The sequence below is a fragment of the Brassica oleracea genome, chromosome C1 (genome assembly GCF_000695525.1).
Source record: "Brassica oleracea var. oleracea cultivar TO1000 chromosome C1, BOL, whole genome shotgun sequence".
In the NCBI taxonomy this organism is placed as follows: Eukaryota; Viridiplantae; Streptophyta; class Magnoliopsida; order Brassicales; family Brassicaceae; genus Brassica; species Brassica oleracea.
In genome coordinates, this window is record NC_027748.1 from 7,604,123 (window position 1) to 7,624,496 (window position 20,374).

The window sequence follows — 20,374 nt, forward strand, 5'->3', positions numbered from 1 at the left end:
CTTTTCTATTTGTTTTAGCTGTAGCAGTTAATTTGGTAAAGACAACAATGACATCTTCTTCATCATCAACATCAACAACATTACCCCTTCATTTTTATTTTTTTGGTATGAATTACCACTTCAGTTTCTCAAAATGATCATATATAGTTCTAGAAGTAACATATAAGAACATGTAATTCGTATTGAATGTGACATGTAAGAGTCAACATAAGTTACCATATATAACGGTTCAGAAACATTTATGACTTGTGTAGGGGACTGGGGACCATATATAAGTGTTTGTAAGTGTGGTCCTCACGAAATTTAGTAATATAATTACAACGTTATGCATGTGATTCTGCGTGCATGGACAGTTGTGCTGCTGTAATTCATACGTACAACATAAATAAATACACACTCAGTGTACAACAGAAGTAACTAGACTCTTTCTGTTTCTCTCACTATATAACAGTAACAACAAACAACAATACTGGTGTAAGATCCCGAGTTAGTGATATATGAAAAGACTTAAGAGAATTGATTTGGCTACCTATGTCACCAAAGTTGACTTACATTTTCCGTCACACATCCGTTTAGAACTCCAGAGTTAAGCGTGCTTGGGCTGGAGTAGTGAAATGATGGGTGACCTATTGAGAAGTGATTCCCGATACCGTGTTAGTGATGCCAAAACACGGAAGAAAGTCGGGTGGTGATTGCAGGGTCAGTAAACATGATTTTCGAGCTTTGACAAACTTACACACTGACCGTTGGAACGGGATGGGACCCACGGGCTGAGTAAGCGGGCGTGGATATCCCATTAACTGTGGACGGTCGGAGTGTTATAACTACTTCCAGAAAAAGAAAAAAACTCCCGAACTTGATTTTAAGCTAGGAATATACTAAGGGATTAAGTTCAAAAATCTATATTCTAGGGCCGGACTATTAGTTCCGTTCATATTTCAGATTTCCATGTATTTGTCAATGTGTGTTCAATATAATTTTTGAAATCTGGTTTAGTGTAATGTGTGATGAATTAATACTGTAAATTTTGATCACCAAATATGCTAATTTCACGTCTTATACTATTAAAATAGAAGTCATGACTTTTTTATGTGTGATATTTTAAATGGACAATCCCTAGAGAGTTGATTATACTTTTTGTTTTTGTATTTTCATGATAAAATCCTAACAACCTATTTAATTATCTTCTTATTCTATCAAAATATTATTAGATATGCATAATTTCAAAAATATAATATTCCATCAATATATAATTATATTCACATATAACCATTTATAATATGCTTAATTATAATAATATTTAATTATTCTAGAGTTTATACTTTTATATGATCTAATTAATATTAATAATAAAATTTATTATGCAAATACAATAATGTTAGAATTTTACCTTGCAAATAGTAAATCGAATCAAATATTAAAAATCCTACCACTATTGAATTTGCATAATAAATAAATATTATTATTATTAATTATATCATACATGTATCAATATTTATATAGGTACTGTATTAACAAACATGTATTGATAAATATATTATATTTTAAAATACAATACTATAGATTCAACCATATACTGTTTTTATAATAAATCGTTTAATATATATATACCGTAGTGATTGAATTTTTTATGCGTGATTTCATAAATTCTAAATTTTAAATATGTAGATATGTATAAATTTTAAATTTTAAATAAAAATATGTAAAGTAGTATTGTTACATAATAATATTTTCAAAATATTTTTTTTGTACAAAAATACAAAATTTATAGTAATAATATATAAGTCACGTAAACATAGCTATTATAAAATTACATAATATAAAACACTTAATTACATTAAGTTATATGTAAATTTTGTTATATTCCTTCGTATACAAATATATGATGTTTTAGCTTCTTTTTTTTATACAAATGTATGATGTTCTACTTTTAATTAATGAAATTTTCTTTAAAAATAAAATAATAATCAAAATGTAAAAATGTAAGGGGTTGAATTTTATTGGAAATCAAATAAAACTTTAAACTAACTAAAAGAAAAACCAAAAAGTAATAGATAAAACTAAATATTTAATTTCTCTTAATATGTGTTAACAACTTTAAACATCATATATTTGTATCAAGAGGGAGTATAAATTAAAATATTTAAGTATATAAATAAAAACCTGCACGGTTATGCGTGTCAAGATCTAGTCTTAATTATTTACTAGATTTTAACCTGCACGTTCGTGCGGATAATTTTTCATTCTATAGATATATTTGATATTACTACAAATGTTTTAAATATATAAGCTTCATTTTATTATTATTATATTGTGTAACTCATAATTTTATTTTTATATTTCTTATCCGGCATTATTAACATATAGTGATATGTTTCATACATTTTACTTTGTTATTAATTTTTATTACTTACTAATATATTTTTGAGTTCGGTCCTATAAAATAACAATATAAAATAATCAAATAGACAATCTCCTTTAAAATACATTTTTTTCTTTAATTTATACATTTTGGTATAATACATTTTAAAATTTTATTTATTTATATTATAGAAAAGAAATATGTTTAAGATAATTTATATTTACATGTTGTGTTTAAAAAATATACTTTAACATATATTATTTTTCGTATTTAGCGAGATTTATAAGGAAAAAAACTATTTAGTTTAAATAATATAGCCCTATTTTTAGTAGATTTTATACATAGTAGCATATAACACATTATTTTAGTAAATGTTATTGATATATGATATTTTGGATTTTATGATGTTGAGTTTTCTTTTTATTTTTAATTAATATTTAAAAATATTAGATTGCTTTAATTTTTACAACATATATAGTTTGTTTTTTGGTGCATTTCAAAAAGTTATTCTTTATTATCTATGATTTTATCTTTTGTAAAATTTGAAATATACCATTTTTGTGTTTGAATATTTATTTTCAAAATTTTATATTTTGCCAAGAAAATTTAAAAAAATTACACAACTATTTTTCAGTTTGGAAGATTACATGAATTTTGAATTTGTTTTTGTTACTACGTTACTACATTATCTTATAAAAACTAGGGTCGGCCCGCCCTACGGGCGGGATATAATTTGCTTGTAATCAAGATTATTATCGTTTATATGATTTGTGGTTTGTGTTTTACGTTTACATTTTCAAGAAATGTATATGAGATATAATATTTTCTTAATTTAAAATTAACAAAAACACTAATTTTTACTATTAGCATAATTTTACTTTCTCTCTCTCTATTCACGTTACGGGCGTGTTAGTAACAAAAAATACATAAATATATCAGTTTAAAGAGTATTTCAAAATGTTTAGCTTACTTAAAATTTAAGGTGATATTAACTTTTATTGTATATGTTTTGTTATTCTTTTTATAGATCATAACCATCTTAATATTAAAATGTTCATGAATACATAATAGTTTTAAATATTTTCTTTGCTTATTCTACTGTAATTATGATAATTTTGATAATAAGTAAAATAATTTTTAATACAAAAATCTTAGATTATATTTTCTCTTATGAATATTTTTAAAATTTATGTCTTTGATATTATATTATTAATTATGTGCTAAAATATTATTTTAGGCTGATGTCAAATGAAACATTATTTTCATATATATATATATATATATATATTTGAAACTATTTCTTTTCATATCGTTGTTTAGTTGTTTTTATCCGAAATAGGAGGTGCGGTTGGACAAATTTTCTTTCAAATGTGTCAACGCTGTGATTGTTTTTTTTATTAGGCTAGCAGGTGTTATTTGCCGAGAAGAGAGTATATATGTTATGGGAAGTGATTGTTCTAAATAAGGCATAAGTTAGTGTTTGGACAAAACTACAACGCTTCAATTTCATGTAAGAACATGTTTAGTATTCCACGCTCAGTTCATTCGTCCACCGTCCTCATTTTATTGTGATATATGCAGACTCAAACTTAGAAGTATAATAAGAAAAATGCATTCTATGTATATATCAAAACATAGCCAATTTTGGAGACACAGAAGCAACCAAGTTAAATAGAATTCACAGTCCAGTAGTCGGTATGGAAAAGATGTAATTGAAATATACTCACAAATCACAATCATTCATACTCACATAGAATTTTATATCCATAAGTGCCTGCACTAACTGTTGTATCCTTGAGATCAGGACCAACAACCTTTTAGGGAGCCACATTAATGAAAAATCAACACCAAGATATTGGAAATTATTATGAGCTAAAGATAAATCGATCTTTTAAAAAAAAGGTTCACTGAAAAAATTTATCTCTCCTCTTCTATCGTCTTCCTCTTTTCTCTTCTTCTATGTTTATTCTGTTTCTCATCTCATTTTTTTTTTGTTTCTTATCACTTTTCTGTCACAATCCTTTAAGTACAACACTGAGTTTAACAAATTTTTTTTCATCACCTTTTTGTATTGTTTATTAAGAGAAATGAACTGATGATTTTGTTGGAAGAAAACCTTGATATTTATAATGGAGAATTAATACAAAGAAATGAATGAATGGATTCATTGAATGTGAGATTGTGTGAGAAGTAGAGAGTAGGTATTAATACGAATGTTAATGAAGATGCATGAACCAAGTTAATTTCCGTAACGGCGCCAGATTAAAGAAGTATATTCGGCTTCCGATTGACATTGATCGAAATCGTTCGTCACCGGTGAAACTGTTGGATTTCTATCGACAGTTGACTGAACGGGAATTGTTGCTCGACGGCCATTTTCCCTAAGTTTCGTATACAGTTTTTTAGAGAAGTTGTATTTGGACCCTAGTAAACATAAAACCCATTAAACTCAAGATTTAATGAAACATTGACTTTTGATTGAGTGTAACACGTATCGTCACCACAAACTCCAAATTAGTGACATGAAATCTGATGTGGATGGCCTAGGAGTGAAAGAAACTCTTCTTTATATATACTAGAACCTTTCCCGGGCTACGCCCGGGTTTATTTTCATTAATTTTAAAATAGTATGTTAGTATATTTAAAGATATAGTATATACTGGAAACTATGATAAATATAAATTACTAAAATAAAATTTAATTATTAGAATGCAAACAGAAATAATTATAAAATATATTATATTATCACAGTAAAAAAAAGCTTAAAATCTCAATCATTTTAAATTTTGATTTCGTAACTCCTCTGTTCATTATATCTTTCTGATTCGTATTGTATAATTAGTGGCTAATAGTTTAAGTTCTTACCAAGTAAACTAAACTTTCTAGAAGTATGCATGAAAAATAAAATGGGGTTGCTGAAATTTTTTTCCAAATTTAAAAAAGTTAGATACAATAAATATTTTCTTTTGTAAATACCTTGATAATAGGTAAAAAGATAATTTCTTATTGAGTATTTTTCTGAAATTTTATAAATGTTGAAAAAATATAATAGTTTTCAAAGGTGATTGGTAAGTACTCTGAATGCTTTCCATACTTTTTCACAACTAATCTAATTTACCAATCATGCTTTAAGAAAATAATTTAAAGGTACAATTCAAAAGTTAAACTGAAAATAGATTGGCTATGAAAATCATTTTTTTAAGAACTTATATTTAGTGCTTTGAAAGTTATTGATATAAATCTACATCAATAGATTATACAGCTACAACATTTTGTTTTTACAAATTTACAGCTTATATTCTAAAGCAAATAATTAAGTTTACAGCTACAAAGACTAAATATCTCCACTAAATATGATTTTCCTTTTGTCTTTCTCTGCTAAATATTATCTTTTAAAATATTATTCGTTTTCATGAGATTCATGTTTTTCATCATCGATTTCCAAGAATAAAGATAAAAGATATTATAGATATAGATATTAGATACGTGAATTCTCCTATTGACTCCCATTAAGGGAAAAAAATACATGTTACATTCGAAATAGTCTATTTACATATAAATCAAAGATTATTTTCATTTATATAAATCAGTTTCATCGAGGAATACTCATAGAGAAAATGTATGTACAATAGTTGAGAGATATGAAAGAGAACCTTTCGATTTCAGTTCCCATATCAATAGCCATGTTCTTGAGTTCGCCGAGTAGATCACTTAGATCTGCAAGCCCATCGTCCTGCTTTGCTTTCTCCATCTGTTAATACAGCAGACACAGCATGATTCTTAGATATACTGGCAAACAAAAACAGAACATTTGAGATCACATATCCACACCTCTATTTTCTGATAAGCATCAGCGGATTCAGGGAGAGGTTCATTGGTTCTTGAATCTGGTTTAGGTAGCTGGTTCAGCCCCAGCTTTTCTCTAGTCTCTAAGTTGTTAACTCTTCTCTTAGGGGATTCACCTTCTCAGAAGAACAAAAAAATGGAGGAGTTAGGTGAAGTAACAAAGCAAATGGTTTCATCGCCATAGATTTAGGTTGGAGAAGTTCTAGGGTTTGATTTGTACACAGGAAGAAAATGAGTATATAAAGAAGGAAAAGAGAAAACCAAACCGAAATCATAAAGAAGAAATTGATTGATCGTGGAGTGTTGATTATGCAGAAGTGGATCAATCAAACTGAATCACTGTGGTATCAAGCGAAGAAGACGAAGAGGTAGAGCCGTAAATCTCGAGACTTCCGTCTCAAACGTAACTCAATAATCTGACGTGTTTTAATGAAATCTGACGTGTTTTAATGAAATGTTGTGATTGGATGATTTAATTGTCCTACGTGGACACACTCTCTAATGCTCATATAACCCTTTTAATATAGTATAGATATATAGATATTTGAATTTTTGGTAATATTTTCAAAACATTTTCTCAACATATTTCTTTATAATTAAAATAAAAAAATATAATTAAAATTTGATTTGTCATTAATATTTTAAATGAATTACTAAAATTTAATAGTTCTCTAATAACATATTTTTAAATAGTATATGAACTAAAGGTTATTATATAATATTATATTTTTTATATAAAAATTTTAAACAATATATTGTTGAGAGTTTCAAAATAAACAAAAAGATAATATATAGTTGTAGATATAAAAGTTTAAACTATTTTCATAAATTTATTTTTGTATAAAAATATTATATAGTTTACGAATTTTAACCCATTTTAATGATGAGTGATGATTTATTTAGATGATTTTTTTAATTTTTTTGTTAATTTATGTATTTAATAGAATATTATCTTATTTAATTCATATAGCACTTCTATTTTTATATAATACAGAATATAATTATAGAATCTATAAAGAATAGTGTATAATTTTTATTTTCTTGTTTTATAAAAAAAATTAGTTAACATTGATTTATAACAATATTATATTACTAATTATGAAATTAATTAATATGTTATTTTATAAAAATATTTAAAATTTTAAATAAGATTTTGTTAGATTCTTTCTCAACAGATAGTGTTATAATTAAAAAAAATCAAATTTATAGTTAGTTTATTATTAATGTAAATAATCAAATATCTCATATTAACTAATTATTTAAGTGGTTCTACTATGACTTGTTTTTTTTTTGACAAATGATAAAACATGGATTTGACCCATTTTCATCCATGGTTTATAGGTGTTCTTATAGTAATTATTATATTATAGAGTCTATTTACTATATTTATAAGATCAGAAGTAATTTGGAGATAAGTGATGATTTTGGAGCACTTTGGAGATATTTGGAGTAAGCACCCAAGATGACCATCGAGCTCGACCATCGGTCGATATTGGAGAGGAATAATCGATCGATGTTCATATCGATCGACAGCGAAGCGCGCAGAAAGCCCGTTTGGTCACAGTCGACTTGAAGCCCAAGTTTTTACCAATTTACAATATTGCCCTTGACGAGTTTTAACCTAATTATATAAGCTTTGCCACCATGTTAGAGGCAAAATGTGTTGTTCTAGTTTTATTATTTTTACAGCAAGGTTTTCTAGGATTTTGATAGATTGGAGAGAAGATCCAAAGTTATAATTTGTGACTGGAAGTCCATTAATATCTATTTTCTATTTTAATGAAGTTTTCTTACCTAACTGCTGTTATGAATTGCTTAGCCATGTCGGAGTACTTCCATTGTTAGATTTTAGGGTTTAAATAGGTTAGGAGGGATTAGCCCCAACTATAGATTGCAGAGTTGTTGTAATTGTTGTGGGAACCGAAATTCGCACTGTCGATTTCCGTTTAAATTAGGAAACTAGGAAAACCCTAATTTTCCAGAGGTCCCGGAGATTTGTTAATACCACACGCTAAGCAATCAGAACACGAGATATCAACAACAAAGTACAAAAATCGTAAAAAGAGAGCAAAATAGATCTTATTCCGAATCCGTGTTTGAGCGTTACAACAAGGTATAAGCCTGAGCTGAGAGCTGTCGGCGAGATTCCTAGTTCTAGTGACCCTAAGACAGCTAAACCTAATTGAGTCGCAGCTCGAAATAACATAAACGGAAATATGCCTAAATCGCTCTAAGTGCTAAGTTTGCTTCGAAAAAAGTCTCTCCTTTCATGCCTCTCGCCTAGGACTCCTTATATACTGGCTCTTAGGTCGGTTTACGCTTTTCCTCTTCTGCCCTTAAGCCGTCATAGTATAAAAATGGAGATATTCCATTTTTTCCGATCTTCGTAATTATCTTCAAAATTTCGTATTTATCCGCGGAAACTTGACATTTATCTTTCCTTGCGAACCAAGCGTAAACCGTCATGCGGCTTACGGGCTGTTGGTTAAGAAATCGTAAGTTGGGTCTCGAGTCATGTCTTAGGTCCCTTTGGGCCGTCTTCTGACTCGAAGCGTTTATTACGGCCAAGCGGGACGTGCGCTCGGTCGCTTCGTAGCGACTGTGCGACCTTTTTCGGGATCTTCTCCAATTTTTCGTGAATGTGTTTTCTCCGCAAGATTCTTCGTAAAAATAAATCTTTTTCGTAGATTTGTTTTTCGTAAAAACGTTCATGCCGATTTTTACGGACTTTCAGACATTGATTCCGTCGTGACCGATTTTGACCCCAACAATTGTCATTAGGATTGTTCATTAATGCACGTCTCTAGATTAGCTACCTAGAACCTGCACTAGGATTGATAGATAAAAGCGAGAGCTTCATTCTCACTCTGAAAACATTCTACCTGAGCTAAGTTTCTTGCTATGAGTAAGGCGAGAGCTGATCTAGTGAGCTTAGTAAGCATTCAATCAACCCGCGCATAAAGCTTGACTAGAAGCGCGTCGATCGATATCATTATTGAATAATCGATCAATGGAGCGAAATGTGCATCGATCGATATCCCTATAGGATCATCGATCGACACTTTCGATTGATCGACATACGATAGTTGAGATCATTAGATCTAGTTAATAGACAAGTCCAAACATTGCGAACGCTGATGGACCTGTTAACTAAGTAGTTGAGTTTTACATTATCATGCATGCAACTCAGTAGGCATCTGTAGGATTATAATGTCAAGTTTTCTGAATAAAAATCCGAAGTCTAACTATTTCCTTTTTAAGAACCAAAACCTCAATCAATCTATTGACCAAGTGCATTTTACATTTAAATCTCAGAAACCATCTAGCTTAACAAATCATATTATATTTCTTAGGTTCCCTAGCTCCATGTGAATTCGATCCCTAAGTATTACAACTCGACCTCTTACTTGAGAGAGTATAAATCAATCCTTACGGTAATTTGAGTGGTATCAACAAACTATTATGACTTGTTAATAGTAGATAAAAATATGCCCCTAAATTAATAGATTAGATATACGAATTTGAAATAATTAAAAATACATGTAATTTCTAACTTTTTCTGTATTTCAAAAAAGAAACTTTGCAAAATTTATATTCGTAAGTTTGGCACTTACGAAATTATGTGATTGAAGTTTATATATGATCGAAGTTTATTTAATGACGTAGTGTGTTCATAATGGCATGTATCTCTAAATATAACAAATATTCAATCAAGTTAGAGCAAATTAACATATTGCACAAAAATAAGGTTTAAAAAGATGTTGTATCTAATCTATCTACTCAAGAACAGAGGAACCAAACTCATACATGTTTTTGTGTGATGATATTATGTCGATGAGAAACTTATAAATCAACTTAGAGAAAAGTATCATCTTTACTAAAAGGTCCAATGAAAGTTATTGTATTGCTAATATAATTGTATATATATACAGTCGGTCTACATTAATAGATTAGATAGAACATGATTCGTTTGTTATACTTATAATAGAGTACATCCAGAATTAAATTAAATCGTGTCATTGGTCTACTTTTAATAGAATATATGTTGGTTTAATGGAAATTGTCCGGTTTTATTTGTAATAGCAATATCTTATATAATAATTAGATCGTAACAAACTTGAAACAGTCCAAAACTTAAGCAATTTTCTAATAAACTTGAAACAGTCACTTAAATGACAACATTAATGGTAATTTAAGATTCTGTATAGATATAAAATCTTAAACTAGAGCAAAACGACTTTCTCTCACCTAGACAATCGATCTCTTTGTTATACATGGCAAAGGTTTAAAACATGTACAAAACACAAACATGGTAACTTTTGAATATTCCGAAATATTCAAAATTTAAATATACTAGGGGTGTTTCCGGCGCTACGCGCCGGTTTTTCAACGTTATATTTTTTTTATGTAACAGTTTAAATATATATATAATTTGACTGTTAATATGTATTTATTGTGATTTTATAAATTTAAAATTATTTTCTTGGCATATTAAAGAAAAAATATTTTCTAAAAATATATTAATTTTGCTTTATTCCATATCAACTGACTTTAGCATTATTGGCTGAATAGGTTATTTAAATAAATTAGTGGATAATATATTGTATTTTAAATAAAAGTATTTTGTAGCATTCTGTACTTTTCAATGCTTCTAAAATGTTTAATAATAATTGGGTATAATGTTTATACAATTTTAGAAGATATATATATAAATATATATAGATTTATTTATATATGGGTAATAGATAGTCACATCGCTTGTAACTCATAAATGTCTTTTGAAATATTAAAAGTGGATTTGTTTTGTTAATTTGAATCTCTAGTGATGTAGAAACAAAAATGAATATTATTGAACAAATTATAATGACATACATAATTGATATAATATACTATACATTTCCTCACGGGGTCAAAGTCATTGAGTATATCATTCTATCGTTAATCATTTATCCCCTCACATTCACCCCTCTTCTCAAATACGTTTTCGCTGTATGCAACGCTAATGACAACATATGATTAAATTTTCACGTGTTCTTATATATATCTCACTCATATTATCTAAATGGTCTCTTGTTTGGTGAATTAGGTGGAGCATTTTCTTTCTATTCTTTGCTCTGTAGACACGCAGAAGTGAACACTATCCCAAACCAACACCGTACAGTGAAGAGCTAATAACGTACTACATTTTGAGCATACTTTTGCAACACAGACCATGCGATGGTTAGAAAAAAGTTCCTCTAGCAAAAAAAATCATTCTTACTCGTTCTTGTCAGTACGTGCATGGTCCACGGCTATGGAATCCCTGCTCCTTCCATCACTGGCACAATCACTTGCCCCTTCTTACACTCTACAGAGACTATTTTCATTGCTTTTTGGATCTCATAGTTCTGTCCACTACGTTAAAGTTCTCTTTTAAACAGTGAGTGTTGGCGCATTATGACTTAACTCGTACAAAATGTTGTTCATGTCCTCAAAATGTGACCAGCTCTTCTTGCTTCTTTCATCATCCTCGAACTTCTTCGAAGAAAAAAAACATAATAGAACAATCTGTCACATACATCTACATATATAGGGAAGCTTTAAAGGTTTTCACCGTCTTTTGTATGCTTTGTGATTTCTCATATCTTGTTATTGAGACTTTTGTTATCACCTGCAGATAGAGTAACATTTATGCTTTACACATATTTCAAAATGCTATACAATCAATCATACAGAAAAAGAAGCTTTACATACTGTGGAGGCTGTTGGAAGTGTTTTATTGTACCATTGCTTCCTAGATTAAAACTCTATTCAGCAATATTGGATGATCAGTGAGAACTCAAGCATGCACCTTTCTTCTGTGAACCACATTCTGAAGAAACGACATAGCTACAAAAAAGGTGGTTATGGTTGATGACAATGACTTATTCACCATATTTAAATTGTTTGGCCCAAGCAGTGTAAACTGCATATATAAAGAAGCTTCTCCTAACAAACCATGGAGTTTTAGAACTGTATTAAGTGTAAAACCATAATGATTTCCAGACTGAGAATAGAAGTTCAATAAAAAGAGTTTTACATTTAGGAAAATTATGCTACGTATAATATCCTCCCAAGATTAATTTGGAGCATATACTGATTGGTGAGCACCTGAAGTCCAAAATACAAACTGTTCAAGCTACGATTTAGCTTTACTCAAAAACAATTGATGAATCAAATATATACAAATTGCAGATATAGAACTTCAATTGGTTTCACATGTTGCACAGTACCATTGGATCTAACAATTAGAGATCTACAACATAATCTGGATAATCTTTTTGAGAAGACACGTAAGAATACGCAAGAGCCGGGACTTTGTTGCTTTTCAGAACAAAAGACCCGACTTGGATTCACCCATGGATGAAACAATATTATTGATTCAATCTAACGCATCTCTGGTAAGATTTCCACGAACTCAGAAATTCGATTTCATCCTCCCGTTCACCCCGTATCCTTCAATGAAACCACATAGTAAGTTACTTCGGACTGAAACCGAACAGAACCAGAGAGAAAGACATAATCAATACCTGCAGATCTTCCAACCATGGCTTCAAAACAAAAATCACCGAGCCAAAGTCCTTCCCAATCATGGAAGCCGAAGATGTCTCCAAATAGGATTGTGGAAAGGATTTTTATACATTCGCGGAGACTGGAGAGAAATCATCAATAAATGAGAGGATTAGTGGTAAAAATCTGAAACGTTCGGAGACGGTGTGATCTGAAGAGGCATGGCCATCTCCATCATCGAGAAGGAATAACATGATGACGTGGCACTATAGTTTATTTTTATTGGCTGATTTTTTAATCTGCCTCTCCATATATTAGCCTTTTAGTATTCTCCATATATTAGCCTTTTAGTATTGTTAAAAACAATATGATGACTTTTGAATATTCCGAAATATTCAAAATTTAATATAAGTACAGAAACAAACATGGTGTGTTAACATTCCCAATTATTCATATTTTTATTGCCCACTCATATACATCTAGTTAATTATTGTTATCATATAGCTCTAGTTAATTATCGGTAGCTAGTTCATTCGATATTGTAATATAATATTGGAAGTGTATTTCTTATAGTAGTACGCATGTCGAAACACAACACTACACGGAATTAATATAAATACAACATTAGTTACATACATTGATGTTTTTCATTATACATATGAAGACTTTCAACACAACGAAGTTACTAACTAAATACAACCTTTTCTATCACGTACACTTTAAGATATTAATTAATTATTGTAAGGTAAAACCGGAACAGAAAAATATGGATCGACCACAACCATAGTGCTACTCCCAACACAAGCATCACAAGAAAACTCATTGTAAAACGCTCGTGCCTTCCTTAATATATAGCTTATGGAACATTTCATGTACCAAAACAAGCTTATTTGAGCAACTTCACGTCTCAAATCTCCGTTTTCTGTTGCAATTACCGACTTACCGTCTTTGCGGTTGAGGTTGTACAGCTCCCCGTGTTCTTGTTGGCTCGTCTCCTCTTCTTTAACTGGCTGGTCTTCCATAAACAATAGTGCATTAGCTAGAGGGTCTGATTTTTTAAGGTCATTATAATAGATTTCCGTACGCGTTTTTCCAGGAAAAGCATTGTTGAACATGTTTTCGCTTATGGATTTTGATGGCCGGGGCTTGTTTTCGTTGCGTTTACGAGGTTTCCGGGTCGAAATTGAGATTTTGGAGCGGTGGACTTGAGCGAGGATGATGAATTTAGTAGCCATGAGACTGTTGAGTGTGCTTGCTATATGGTATGAAGTGATTGGTGTTGAATCGCTCTTTTCGGTCCTTCTTAAGATATTTATATGCACACATCTATACATACACATCATTCATGTATGTTATGTATATGTGTTAAACGTTTGGTATGATGTAAATATTTTTTTTTCTAAACATTAAACCAAAAAGCTTCATTTGTCGATGGGTATATCATAAAAGGATGGAATCATGCATGCATGGTTACTAAAAAATTGATTGGTTTGGGTCTAAGCGTACAATCTTACAATACTAAAAGGAGGATATGAACTCAATTGAACCTATCTACGTAGGCATGAAAAATCAACTAATGAGAAACCTTCTTTTTGCCACGTTACTTGCTTTGTCAACTAAAAATCAAATTAGGCTTTCGTGGTTCCAAAAAATTAACTCTGGCCCAAATCTGCTTACAATACTAAAAGGAGGATATGAGCTCCATTGAGCCTATCCACGTAAGCATGAAACATCAACCAATGAGAAACCTTCTTTTTGCCACGTTACTTGCTTTGTCAACTAAAAATCAAATTAGGCTTTCGTGGTTCCAAAAAATTAACTCTGGCCCAAATTTGCTTTATCACTAGAAATCCACCATTCGTCCAATCGTCTTATTCGCCTCTCCACCTTCTTTTTTATTTATTTATCAAATTTAGTTTTTCCACATTCTCTGAACCTCCTTTGGAACGCCACCTTTCCACATTGATGAATCTTAAAGCCCCATTATTATCTGAAACAATAAATGTTTATTCAACTCTTGCCCTTTCCTAAAACTTATAGCTACATATACCTCTTTTCTAAATCTCCGCGCTTCGACTAATACTCCACAACAAAATCATCAGGGAGTGGAAATCAGTCGCGACTGTTCCTGCCGATTTACAATCTCAGGTTGGATAGTTTTCATATACTCTGCCTTGGAAACTTAAGAAAATGGTCTTTTCTTTCGGAGAAGAATCAAACGTTTCTTTTTAGGGGTAGTACCACGAGATTGGAGACTCAGTTTAATTTTACGGCTTCAAATGGCGTCTGAGGTCCGGTGAACCTTATTCAGTAATGATCTTCTTGCTAAGACAATATCCATATTATAATTTTGTTTGATTTTGGGTTATCTCTGTTCCTCAAGCCTGCTATTTTATTTATGCTGAAATATTGGTTTTCCTGAGATATATATTGTTGTCAGAAGGAGAAAACTTCACGGATGCGGTTGGGAGTCCATTCTCCGTTCCGGCTGAAATTTTGACCAAGGACTACGATCCAGAATCACTTATTTGGAGTGATGATTTAAATGCTACTCTGGCTCCAGCTTCGGTTTGGGATGTAAGATTGTTACTTTCACAAACTTTTATATGCTTTATGATGGTTTTCTCATGTCTGTTATCAATCTAAATAGAAACATAAGAAGAAATCTTTGTTTGAAAAGCTTAATATCTGATAAGAAAGATGCTCGAGAGAGACCCAAACGAAGTTTTAATGCTCAAAAAGTCTTGCGTAAGTAGGATTATGAACTCCATAGTTTAAGAAGATATGTAACTTAATCTTGGTTTATTTAGTTTTTTTTCAGGCCTTCCATTGATAAGGGACACACCGTCATGAGTCGCTTAAAGAAGTTTTCAGCATAACCGTCTATGATGAACCAAAGTAACGCAAACCAAATTATCATAACTGGAACTGTGTGAAGGTTTTTTTGGATTAGGTTTTGATATTGGAGTTTTAATTAGTGTTTTTGTGAAAAACAAGTGTTTGATCTAAAATTTATTTATTTTTTATTTCAGGATCGAATATGTTATGATATTGAAATTTTCACTGTTTATTCTATAAATTAGACATATTTTTGATCTCACGGAAATGAAGCCAAATGAGTTTGTTTAATATGGGTTGGCATGTTTGGAGAGTGGGGCAGTAGAATTAGATGAATGTGGGAATGCAGAGCTATGGGTTGAGGATTATGGTAAGTTCACACAATATTTGTCCAGTCTCATATTTTCTTAACTATTGTTTTTATCTATTATAATGTGCTATGGTGTTTGTTTTATAGTTTGCAGGAGGTGAAGACACCGTTGGTTGGGTTCTTGGATGTCTTGGAGAGTTTAACAAAGAAGAAACATCACCAATTACTCATGTTGACATTATCACTCTCTATCAAGGAGTTTTGATTGGCTAAGTGAATCGTTCTTCTCTCTTTTGTCATCATGACCAGTCTTCTAACAAATTGCCTTTAAAGGTTGTTTTTTCTTCTTCTTCTCTTCGGAAAATAGTGATATATTGATTTAAAAGCTATCCTCTGTTGTGTAACCCACACTTTGCTAAAGTGCAAAACAACTGCATCTTTGTAAACTCTCTCTATTGAGCCAGTGATCGAACATTCCTTGCTAACAAAGGAACATAATGAGGTTTTGGAGTACCCACAAGTTATCAACGTCATGAATGTGCTATATATATTTTATTTACAAATATGAACATAGGGCAATTTGATTTTTCCGGAATGTTATCTTTTTAGCTGTTACGATAAGATGAAGCAAATATTTGATCCCCAACATATCAATGAGATGTTTAAGAATCACACTACAAGAAAACATATTTTTTACAAGGGCAGTATTCGTTGTAAGTTCGTCGTAAACGGGGTGTTACGACGAATTAACCTCAAAATATGTTTCGTTGTTAAACGACCGTCTTAACGGAGGTTTCGTCGTAAACGACTCGTTACGTTTACAACGAAATATATTCCTCGTAAAGTGCAGTGAAAGTATTCGTCATAAACGACACGTAAGATTTTGTGGTAAAGCCCACGTAATGATTTCGATGTAAAGCACACGTAAACATTTTCGTTGTAAAGAACACGTAAACATTTCGACGTAAAACCCTCGAAAATCTTTCGATGTTAATCACTCGTAAACATTCGATGTAAACTCCATGTAATGTTTACGAGGAGTTTACATCGATTCTTATTATATTATTATTAGTATATAATAAATTTGAATTTATATTTAATATTCGAAATTTAAAATATTTTAAATTTTTAAACGAAATATGAAAATGAAAAACATATTTTAAAAAAGCATTTAAAAGTCATACAATGTTTAAATTCATAATGCAAACAGAAATATAAACAATGATTTTACAAGGAATGTTTTACATGGATTATACAAAGAATGTTTTACATGGATATAACAACGTTTTACATGAACTTACAACCACTTTACAACGAAATTAGTTAAGCTAAAGCACATAGAATACACGTTTTCACCTAAATATAATGGTAACATGTTTCGTTGTAATGTCGATGTAACGGTTACGACGAATTTATCTTTCCACGTACTTTTGTCGTAAACTAACATTGACTTTACGACGCAACCGTTTCGTCGTAAAGTTACATCGAGTTTACGACGAATTTTGGACTTCTCGTAATTTCGTTGTAAACGCCATGTAAATTTACGAGGAAATAATTTCCTCGTAAATCTTTGTTGTTATAGAAACGTTTTCTTGTAGTGTCAGCTTATATAGTTATGAGTTAACCATTGGAGACTATATATTTTGAGATAGCCATGGTATAAAATAAAATACATTCACACTTTGAATAGTTATGTCTTTAATTTTGTGTGATTTCATAGCCAACTTTTGTTTTTCTCTGTAATTTATTGGCCAACTTTTATCTTAAATTTGTTCTAAATTTTAAAAAAATCGTATTTGAAAATAAAAAATAATTCCACATAAAAATTAAATTAAAATCATACAAATGTATGGCTTGTGGTGTGTACCACTGAAGCAAATCAATCATATAGTATTAAATTAAAAATATGTTTATGGTTTTTGATTACGCTCAGAAAACGTTCATATTAAAACCTCCTACAGATTTTACCCTTTTTAATTAAAAATCCTCAATTACGAAATAATAAATACTAAAAAATAAATATTAAAAATAAAATATAGTTTCAAAAATTTAAATATTTATTAAACCATTGTGTTATTCGTCATCAAAATTTACATATTTAAGTATTCAAAAATGATTACACATACAGTGTGTGTATGTATATGAAATGAAGGTTAAACTTGATTACCAAAAGATTAATAGAAAATTTAAATATGTTTACATCTAAAATATATATTAGTATATAAATTAATGATATTTTAAACACAAAAAGTATTATCTTTCAAAACAATTCATTTTAGTTTATCAAATACTATATCAACAAATAAATGATAATCAATCTTCATATTTAAGTTTCGCAATCTTTCGTTGAATATTACCTAACAATTAAGAGGCAGAAACCTATAAAGAATATTAAAGTCCATAAATCTTGAATTTTAAGATAAAAATTCGATAGTACGATAATTACTTATATATAATTCGATAATTATTAGAGATTCTCGGACTACTCTCGCTCTAGTTCTAATAAAACATCATCTAAACTTTTTACAATTTTAATTTTTACTTTGGTTTGATTCATTTTTTATTTTGCTCATCTATTTAATTTTAAACACATGACGTACATTTTAGAGTTAACACTTCTACATAAAACGTGGAGTGAATCTTTGTTTCTTTATTTTCGACTCAAGAGTTAAGTCGAGTGGTTTTCAGACTAAAGATTCAGTCTGCACGCCCGTACTGTACGGAATGGGTTTGATGTATGAATTTACATTTCTACATGCTATATTACGCATATATGTTTACAGTATATAATGAATCATGCATACATATGTGCATATTCTATTTAGACGGCAGATCATGTGCTGGATCTCAGTCGGTGAAAGTGAATTATTTATCTATAATAAATATATAATAATTCTATTCACACGTTATGACAGAAGAAGAACCTAGAATCTATGGAACTTCGATACGGATATAGAAAGTATGGTCCATACCCACGTGCAAATTGTTTGGTATCTGTATGTTTCCTTGGTTCCTTTCATTAAAAAGCCGGTGAGCTTACGCATTTGCATGTTTCACATATCCCAGCGTTTTGGGTAATCGTCTCTCTCAAATCACCGAAACTCAGTTAACCTTTCAGTCGTTAAGTGTGTACAAACTACGTATCATCCACCCATTGCGAGAATCCATCCGATAATACCTGGCCTTAGGTGAAGAAACATATATTAACATTCCATAGGGGATGATTAACTCCAAGGCCCAATCCGTGGCCAAAGGAAGAGAGAGAGTCGGCTCTTGGCCGACTTTAGTCTTAGGATGTTTTCCATTTTTCTGTTTTTAGATCTTTTCCTATTTCATGTTGTATTAGGTTTTGGATAATTTCTTTTTTCTTATACTTTGTAATCCCTATATAAGGAACCTCTATTGTTCATTAATAATACACAGACAAATTCTCCATTCTTTTACAACACGTTATCAGCACGATCGTCTCTAGATCCCTGAGAAAAAATCGAAACCTCTCAACCCTAAAAGCCAAAACCGGCGACCACACCCAAAACCCTAATCTCGTTCTTAGTTCATCCAAGAACTCAGAAGATCCCTCTTGAATCCTAGATGTTCTCAGATCACGTTCTCAGCTCAGAAGAACCGTCCAGCTCGCGATCAACACCCGAAGACGCGATCGCACCCGAGACGACCCGATCTCCGCGCAGCTCGCAGCCGAGACGCCTCCAGCCCGCGATCGTCCCATCCGCGACCCAATTGCATCCGTTCGTTCTCTCTCTCTCTCTAAAGGTGGTCCGGTTCTAAACCCCTACAAACAAAGGTATAGCTTAATCTGAGAACCTAGATTGATCAGAAACCCTAATCCATAATTATGGAAACTTTGATCTTGATCAAAACCCAAAAACCTACAAGATTAAAATCGGCAATCTTCTAACTAGAAATATAGAAATCGATTCCTTAGAACTTAAATTGATTGTTCCTGATTTGATTTTGAGAAACCCTAATTTAGGAATCGAAACACTAAACCCTAAAGGACTGAATTCGATTTCAATTGATTGAATTGTTTGTTGATTTGAGGTTTTAGGATTGTTAGATTGATTGAAGTAATCTGATCTAGAACTTGAATCCTAAAGGCCTTGAAACCTTTAATTAAAACCGGCAGCCTTAGTTTTTAAAGATGAAACCCTAAATTCATAAATCAAATTGCTAAGGTTGTTTGCATTACATATGAATTTGAATTGAATTGCATTCACATTGATTAATGAAATCGACCAACATATAGAAACATACGAATTCGAATCTGATTGTATTGAAATAAATATGGCCGTGTGGCCTTAATCTCCCTGGTACATATAGAATCAAATATTAGGATTGTTCGCACCATGGTCAATTAGTTTTACACGTCCGATCCTATTGCTTGTCTACCTAGCCGTGTGGCTTGTTTGATTCGCACCATGGTCGATTAGATTGATTGTTTTCTCATAGATGCGTAAGACAAGTTTGTGGCC

At 30.9% G+C, this 20,374-nt stretch overlaps 1 protein-coding gene and 2 long non-coding RNA genes across 3 annotated transcripts; all 3 read right to left on the minus strand.

Moving 5' to 3' along the window:
* Nucleotides 1–6,014: 6,014 nt before the first annotated feature.
* LOC106303441 lies at nucleotides 6,015–6,256 on the minus strand. Its single transcript, XR_001262489.1, has 2 exons — nucleotides 6,194–6,256; nucleotides 6,015–6,113 (listed from the first exon to the last, which is right to left on the minus strand). It is a non-coding gene; the product is annotated as an uncharacterized LOC106303441 (long non-coding RNA).
* Nucleotides 6,257–11,338: 5,082 nt separating this feature from the next.
* LOC106300846 lies at nucleotides 11,339–12,929 on the minus strand. The gene is made up of 3 exons (XR_001262096.1): nucleotides 12,757–12,929; nucleotides 11,942–12,682; nucleotides 11,339–11,858 (listed from the first exon to the last, which is right to left on the minus strand). It is a non-coding gene; the product is annotated as an uncharacterized LOC106300846 (long non-coding RNA).
* Nucleotides 12,930–13,347: 418 nt separating this feature from the next.
* Nucleotides 13,348–14,030, minus strand: LOC106299852. Its single transcript, XM_013735856.1, has one exon. The coding sequence runs from the start codon at nucleotides 13,969–13,971 to the stop codon at nucleotides 13,468–13,470; it is 504 nt and encodes a 167-aa protein (XP_013591310.1). The 5' UTR covers nucleotides 13,972–14,030; the 3' UTR covers nucleotides 13,348–13,467.
* Between the last annotated feature and the right edge of the window lie 6,344 nt (nucleotides 14,031–20,374).